The sequence below is a fragment of the Cryptotermes secundus genome, unplaced genomic scaffold, assembly GCF_002891405.2.
Source record: "Cryptotermes secundus unplaced genomic scaffold, Csec_1.0 scaffold93, whole genome shotgun sequence".
Lineage (NCBI taxonomy): Eukaryota > Metazoa > Arthropoda > Insecta > Blattodea > Kalotermitidae > Cryptotermes > Cryptotermes secundus.
This window is the reverse complement of record NW_019736393.1, coordinates 711,325-719,856: the sequence shown is the minus strand read 5'-3', so window position 1 is coordinate 719,856 and position 8,532 is coordinate 711,325. Positions and strand designations below refer to the sequence as shown.

General features: G+C 39.2%; 1 protein-coding gene across 1 annotated transcript in view; it reads left to right on the top strand.

Annotated features, from left to right (window-relative positions):
- LOC111869765 (zinc finger protein ztf-16) overlaps positions 1 to 6,383 on the top strand; it is a 13,752-nt gene extending 7,369 nt beyond the window's left edge. The window contains exons 4-5 of the mRNA XM_023861522.2: positions 761 to 1,141; positions 5,114 to 6,383. Coding sequence (XP_023717290.1) covers positions 761 to 1,141; positions 5,114 to 5,512 — 780 coding nt within the window. The 3' untranslated portion in view covers positions 5,513 to 6,383. The remainder of the gene's footprint in view (positions 1 to 760; positions 1,142 to 5,113) is intronic.
- Positions 6,384 to 8,532: the final 2,149 nt, after the last annotated feature.

The following is an 8,532-nucleotide window of genomic DNA, read 5'->3' as shown; positions in this document are numbered from 1 at the left end:
GCAGTGGTTCCCAATGCTTCCCCATCTACCGGAGGCATTGGAAACTACTTGGGCGGGAAACTTTTTTTTTTTGCCTAATTTTGCTCAGAGGTCTCCTAGAGACATGACGATCTTTTACATGCTGTAAATCTACGACACGGAACCCACGGCTTAAAAAAGTCCCTCCTGGAGGACTTGTTCCCTGAATTTTTCCGCCCTTAAAAATTCCACGACCTCCGCCGGGTTTGAACCCGTGTACCTTGAGTCATGAGGTGGGAACATTACCCCTAGACTACGGAGGCCGCTTGCTGAGTGAATAGTGTTGATAGTAATTCTGCTGATCAAGAAACCCCCAAAAATTTGGAACCTACATCCTTCCTCATACAATCTTCCTTCTTTCTCTTGGTTTCTGTACTTCTCATGGTAAAGCTGCTCATAGCCACATTCTTTTTATTTGGAGCATAGACATAATATGAGGGTTAATGTGACTAGGAATAGGGAAGCTATCATGTAATTTATCTCTTCAAAGGACACTGGTAATTATATGTGCAGTTTGTTATGGTGTTCGTTAAGCATGCAGAGAGTGTACTTGTGTATGGATTGTTTTTGTTTCTCATATAAACTGGGAAGTTTTTATCCCATCAGTGCCTTTAGCTGACTGATCTCTGACCAGGTATGTGATCCATTTTCTTGATACTGAAAGCTGAATTTTGAAATATTATATAGATGAGTTTCAGTTTTGAACAGTTAAAATATAACATTATGCTCTTGTGTTTACTAGTGTGACCCACCCCTAGGGGTCAACTCCCAGTCAGGCTCTGAACCTTCATCTCAGCGAGTAAATGGTGAATGTCCTGGTTCACCACATTCAGTTGATTCCAACTCAAATGCACCATCAAGCAGTCACACAGTTGGAGGCGCAAGTAATGGAAATGGTTCCGCCCGCACTGTATCTGAGCTGGAGGTGGCCACAACCATTACTCCATCCATCTCGCTTATCCCAATAAAGCAGGAGCCTGGTAGTGGCGCAGATGAACCTTCACAGAGAAGTAATGGGCCTGTGAACCTCACGACTGCTCGCACATTGGCTTCAGCACCTGCAGAGTCAAATAATGTCCAGTTTCAGTCTGCCACCTCCAGTAGCCTTACCAGTCTAATTAAGGTAAGTCCATTTTTCTTACAGTAGTTCATGTGCACACACATCTGTTACAGTCTGTCTCTCCTTCTCCTCTCTACAATGTATACTGGAGTGTGCATGTGAGAAAATGTATAATTCCTTTCTCAGCTTATGTGGTGAACATATGTAAGGGTCATTCTGTAAGTTAGCTACTTGAGTATTAACTGAACTTCTGCCTAAAGAGCTGAAACAATTATCTAATAACCAGAAATCCTTTGAACGTTCCCTAAAAAGATTTTAATATGCTAACTCTTTTTATGCATTAAATGAATATTTTAATTACAAATGTACATAAATTTGAATGTTTTAACGCCTTATTTTAATATAGTTGGTATGGGAGATGTGAGGGGTTGTATTGTGGTTACTTGTGAATTATGTCTGTTAATCAGGATATTATCTTTTTGCCTCGTATTGTTGTATGTGTTAGATAGTTAATGTAGGTGATCTTCGTTGTGTGGCTTGTGTGACTTTGTGTATGTGTTTGGTGACTATTTCCACATCCTGGGTCTGTTGTCTGTATGGATGTTTATGGAAAGTGGAGGATGTGCATGTATGTATATGACGAGTCCTGTATCAATGTATTTTGATTTATGGGAAAATCAAATAAAGAAAGAAAGAAAGAAGGAAGGAAAGATAGGTGGTCATAAGTGTGTAAATTTGTAATGCATTTAATTCAGTTAATTTGGGTAATTTGAGTGAAATTGTATTAATTTTAAGTTTTTATAGTAATGTTCTTTTTAAATTATGTTTATTAATTATAATTGTAATAAATTTTTTTTTCTATTATCTATGTTGGTTGACTAGTGTCTGTGATTTTGGTTGTGTGACTTATGCAATTTATTATATTATCAAAGGGACTATTTCCACATCCTAGGTTTTTTGCCTGTATGGATATATGGAAAATAAAGGAAATGAATGAATCTAAGAGGAAAAACTGTAAAGTCTGGCAATTAAATAACCAGATAGGCATATTTTTAAAAATGTTATTTTAGATTTTATCCAGTACCCAAGTTTATTAGAGCCACTATGTTCTGAAAATTTTGTTCGGTGTTGTTCTTCAGGTGAGCATGATAAGAACGAAAAAACACTATTACATGATGACTCTAATAAGAAGCTGAACATTGTAAGTGTTCTTTCTTATCTTGTTCACCTCAAGATGGAGTAAGACCAATTCCTGAAACATTGTGGTTTCAGTAAACTTAGGCAATGGACAGAACGTAGGGGCACGCGGTAGCGTAGTGGTTAAGGCACTATGCTACAAGTCGGAAGGTCGCGGGTTCAGATACCGATGAGGTCATTAGATTTTTTTCAATTGACCTAATCCTTCTGGCAGCACTATGGCCCTGGGGTTCACTCATCATCTAACAGAAATGAGTACCAGGAATTAAATAAATAATTTTCCTGGGGAGTAGAGTGCGGCCGGCGCGTAAGGCTGACAACCTTACCGACATCTCTGAGCCGATTGTCTAGATAATGTGGGACCCTTAACGTCTCACAACCCTATGGGCCTTCACGGCCTGTTACAGGGATAGCTTTACTTACTTAATGGACAGAACCCAGTATCATAGTTTTAAACAATGTGACATACCATTGTCAAAAGTTTTAAATTAATTTATATATGGGCCTCTGTCTGTGTATGCGCTAAACGTAAGCGAATGTGGTCATCTTCAAAGTAATTGCATTCTTGATATATACACACGTATATATACAAGGGCTGTTTGGAAAGTAACCTCTGTTTATTTTAGGCAACTATTGTCAGAGTGGGGAATAGCCTGTGCATGTGAGGTAGTGTCACATGACCCACTTCCTTGTAAACTATCACATAACTGGTCACCTAGTGTTTGTTCTTGGCTCTACAGTGTGACTTATGATGTGTCCTGCAATTGATAATCCCACCAGCCGCACAGTTTGTGCTGTTATCTGCATTCTTCACACTAAAAACATGAGTGCTACAGAAATCGTGAATTATGCGCAGTTTATGACTGATATATAATGAGTAAAGGAGCTGTAAGACAATAATGTAGAATGTTCATAGATGGGTGAACAGATGTTCACAGTGAAGAGTGAATTGAAGAAAGTAGTCTTCTGGGATTTGGCACGGTGTATGTGTGGTGTTAACCGACGTTTTGGAGGAACGTATCGCCTCCATCTTCAGGGTAGAAGGAAAAATATAAGAAATCCGCAGGCGAAGAGACCGTGAGAACCAGTACAAGCAGACTGGTGTTGGAAATATACACAGCTATGTGAGAGCAGTGACATTAGACTTGCCCTTCCCTCCTTCCTTCACTGCTCTCACATAGCCGTGTATATTTCTAACACCAGTCTGCTTATACCGGTTCTCACGGTCTCTTTGCCTGCAGATTTTTTATATTTTTCCTTCTACCCTGAAGATGGAGGCGATATGTTCCTCCGAAACGTCAGTTAACACCACATATACACGGTGCCAAATCCCAGAAGACTACTTTCTTCATAGTCACCGCCATGAAAACCTCAAATCTTACAAGAGTGAATTGGTCAGCCATTTGTAGTGAGTGAAGATCTTGTTCAGAGTGATGACCATAAAATTTGTGACAGATGGCACTTCACAATTTCAGAATTTTCATGTGAATTTCCACAAATTTAACACGCTGTTCTCTACAAGATTATCACAGTTAGGCTAGACTATCACAGGTTTTGTGCAATATGTGTTTCGAAAATGTTAATGGTTGTGCGCAAAACAGAATGGCTTTGGCTTTGACTTTTTTAGAGTGATACTACAAAGATAGCGATGAATTTCTCAGTCACATTGTGCAAGTAATGGGTGTTGAAACCTGAGTTTCATTTGTGAATGTTGAAACCAAAGAACAGTCAAAGCAGTGGATGCACACACATTCGCCAGACAAGCCAAAAAAGTTCAAAGAAACATTGCCAGAAAGCTGATGGCAGCTGTTTCTTGGACAGGACAGGAAAGGAGTGCTGTTGGTGGAATTCATGCAACAAAGGACCACAATAACATGTGAAGCACTAAAAAAACTGCACAGGGCCAGCCATTCAGAACAAAAGGTGTGTAATGCTGACATCTGGCATAGTGCACCTCCATGACAATGCACATCTGCATACAGCTGCTCTCACTTGATCATTGTTGGAGAATTTCAACTGGGAGTTGTTTGACCACCCTCCTAACAGTCCTGAGATCTCTCCAAGTGAATACCACCTGTTTACTTATGCCTACCTGAAGAACTGGCTGTGATCACAGCCCTTCAACAGTAATGAAGAGTTGATGGAAGGTGTCAAAACATGGCTCAGCTCACAGGCAGCAACCTCTTTGACACAAGTATACAAAACTTATTCCCTGATGTAAGAAGTGCCTCAATTCGGGCGGTGAACATTCAGAAATAGTTTAAGTATGTACGTATTTTTTGTACATAATTTTCTTTTCTCATTGCTTGTTTTGTTAGCAGCTCACCGAAGGTTACTTTCTAAATAGCCCTTGTGTATATACTATGCCTAGAGATATTGCTGGAAATAGTTTTGTGAATGTGCTATTAGTGGTGTCAGTATATTGCTCTGAATGCCTCCAAGTGGCTAGAACTTCTAGGAAAAGATGTGAATTATATAATCATGATTGTCTTTCTGAATGTATTAGGCCTAGTTGGCCTATTATGAATATTATAAAACAGTATCTTCACGTTTTATAGACTTTTGTAACCATCTTCCACTGATGTTTTGTAAATATTTTGGACATCCTTCCACATTCTTCCAATCTTTTATTTCCAGCTTCATCTCTACTGTTATATAAAATTTAAAATTATTGTTATTTCAAACTTTTAATTAGAAAGGGTATGGTATGCTGTCCATCTTATTAAAAAAATTTCAGATCATATTAGGTGTAGGTTATTTTTTTACAGGTTCACAAGAAAGGAAAAGAAGAATGTAAGAAAATTATAATATAATATGTATATTTTTTCTGTATTTAAGGTTTCACCTCTTAAATCACTCCTCCGTGATGATCTAAAAAGAAAGATTGGAAATCGTAGTAACTCATCTATCCCTGCTCGAGGTCGTCCATCCACTGCTTCTCCAAGACCAGAGAGCTCATTCAGCCTGCAGCCAATTGCAACAACCACAAATGGAACCATCACATCCACAGGACCTGAACAGCCCTCCGATTCAACGGGTTGGCGGTCACCACACAAACGGTCTGCTCCTGCACTGCAGTGTGTGTTTTGTGGTATTGCATTCCCCGACCAGACATTGTATTTCCTTCACAAAGGCTGTCATTCTGATAGTAATCCTTGGAAATGCAATATCTGTGGGGAACAGTGTTCTAATGTGTATGAGTTTAATTCACACCTGCTCAGTAAAACACATCAGTAGAGAACGGAGAATGGGGTTGCCAGTTCCAAGGCTATGTAAAACAGAATGAAGTAGATTGACTTAAGACTTCCTTAAATGGTTAACACTTCTAATATGTACTAACTGATTTCAGGAGAAGATTTTTTTGGAAAACATACTCTTAGATGCTAGCTCTGATCAAAGGGTATTGAGACTGAGTGTGTGGAAATTTTATTTATGTCTTCATGTTTTGTTTTGTGACACTCTCAGCATCAGACTGTGGTGGCAGATGGTGGGACATGAGATATGGGATTCTCATGGCAGTGACTGACTTGGGTGTGACACCATGTAGTGTGGTAAAAGGGTGGAATAAGCTACAAACACACCTGGATATTTAGTAACATGTCAGAACACATTCTTTGCAGCCATGTTTTGTGGAAATGTGATATATGTGCAACATGAAGTCAATCTTTTTACCTTTTGATCAGACCTTTCATGTTCTATATACAATGTAGTGTAGAGCAAACCATATACATTAATTTGCATTTCAGCTGCTGTGTTATTCCTTCGCAGTTACAACGGTTTAGCAGTTAAAGTCTGTTCAGAGATGCATTAAAAACCCGTGAATAATTGTGAGTCGTAGATCAGTGATTTTTAATCACAGATGGTGGTGAATCATATTGAAGACTATTCCTTTTCTTGTAAAGTTTGGGTGAAAACCAATCAGAATGCTATAAAACGGTGAGGAATATGAGATGACCAGCTGTAGTCTGATTCCAGTCAGGTTGTGCTGTACAGGGCCAAACTGACCGATGTTGCCAGGTGACCATACAAGTCTTCATCTCGAGGCCGCACCATAGCTCAAGCGGTTAGTCACTGGCTTCCCACTGCGGCGGCCTGGGTTTGATCCCGGGTCTGGTCAAGTGAGATTTGTGGTGGACGAAGTGGCGCTGGGGCAGGTTTTCTCTGAGTACTTCGGTGTCCCCTGTTAATCTTCATTCCACCAGTTGCTCCACAATCACCCTCACCTATCATCTGGGGCTGGTACAATAGGCCAGAAGTGGCCACAGTACAAGGGACTGAGTCCTGCCCCACTAGCAATAAAACAAATAGCTCTTCATTTTCATCTCCCACTTTCCCCTTCATGTTGCTGTCTTATAGTGTATATAATTCTCCTACCTTGTTCATGCATCACCTGTTTAGCATTTTTCAGATGCGATGAAATGTGACAACTGCACTTACCTGAATAGCTCAGGACATAAATATCTCATACCACTGCCAAGCAACAACTCGGGGCTGTAGCAGAAGGCTACATTTAATCCCCTGTTCTGATTGGCTGTTATATTTCTTGCAAAGCTCAAGCTTCATAAGAAAAGGAACAGACTATAGTAGCTCTGAACTGTTAAGTAATCGATGTCTTCCAGACATCTGACCAGCTGAGGTTCAGTAGACACTCATTTCAGAATCCACATGCTGCATCATATTGTGTAATGCTGTTGAACATATTGGAAGGAAACCACATTTTATGTTAATGCCATAAGCATCAAATAAGACTCATTGTTTCAACACAGTTACCTGATTCTTTGTGTACTGACTCACCAGTTTGTCACAAACACACTGAGTATGAGAACGATCATCTTTTTAAGATGTTAGTTCAGAAATGTGTGTTGAAAGAAAAGCAAGAGGTGCCTGTAGTTGGATATGTGAAAATGGATACACATTTGCTCAATTCTAATGTTGTCCCAGTGATTTAAGAAGCAATAAGTTACATCATTCTAGAAACATGATATAACCCTTCATGGCATTACTGCATGAGCAGTAGGATACCTGGATTCTGTTCCCCACAGTTTCATAATCAATTTTGTTACTGTTTTGTTTTTCATATGAAGCTGATACATAGTCAATCCCTTTATATGTGGACCTTTAGAAATTAAAAGAACACATGTATATACCATGTATTCTTGTAGAAGTTCACTCACATTTCACAGGATCATCAGTAAACTTCTACTGGACTACATGGCGTCACATTCCAGAAGGAAGTACTCTGAACGGTCACTACTCTGAGAAACTCATTTAACATTAGGAAATTTTAGCCACGTTAATTTCACTAGGACCGTGGAAATGATGATGTAAAGAGAGACTTAATTTGAGGAACACTGAATATCATATCATCTGTTTCCTAATATGGATGGTCTCAGTTTGCAGCAATTCATGAATTTCTCTGATATGGGTATATGTGTTGTATAGTGTAAACATATTTACCCTCGGGTTTGAAGAAATGTTGAAGGTTGCATATCTTAATCCTATGGAGCAGAAATAGTTTATTGGTAATGAAATACAACTGTAAGATGGTTGGATCAGATACTCCTCCATGAAGTCAGACCAACTCATAGTGTTCAAGTTCACTTCATAGATGCTCTGTTTAGAAAACTTACTATAGTATTACAAGTAAGCATAGTTTTGAAGAAAGCAGTCTTCTGGGATGTGGCACTGTGTAGATGTGTTAACCGACGTTTCAGAGGAACGTATCGCCTCCATCTTCAGGGTAGAAGGAAAAATAAGAAATCTGCAAGCGAAGAGACTGTGAGAACCGGTACAAGCAGACTGCTTGTCTCACAGTTTCTTCGCTTGCAGATTTCTTATTTTTCCTTCTACCCTGAAGTTGGAGGCGATACGTTCCTCTGAAATGTTGGTTAACACCACATCTACATGGTGCCACATCCCAGAAGACTGCTTTCTTCATAGTCACCACCGTGAAAACCACAAATCTTACAAGCATAGTTTTATTCATCTCATGGAATTTGTTACTGTGATGTTATGGCTGCCACTGTTAACTGTTTCTGATGCTGATTAGTGCATCTGATGTGATATGACTTCACTCTTTGTCTTGATGAACAGTTTAAATGCTAATATTTCCTGATTTTGTTTTAGACAGGTAATGGGACTCATATTCAAAGTAAGCTATTTACAGGCTTGCAGTTTTATATTTGTCATTTGTCTTGATTGATCAGCACAAAGGAAACATAAACTTTTATTTTGGTTGATTTGTTGGAAGACTGCAC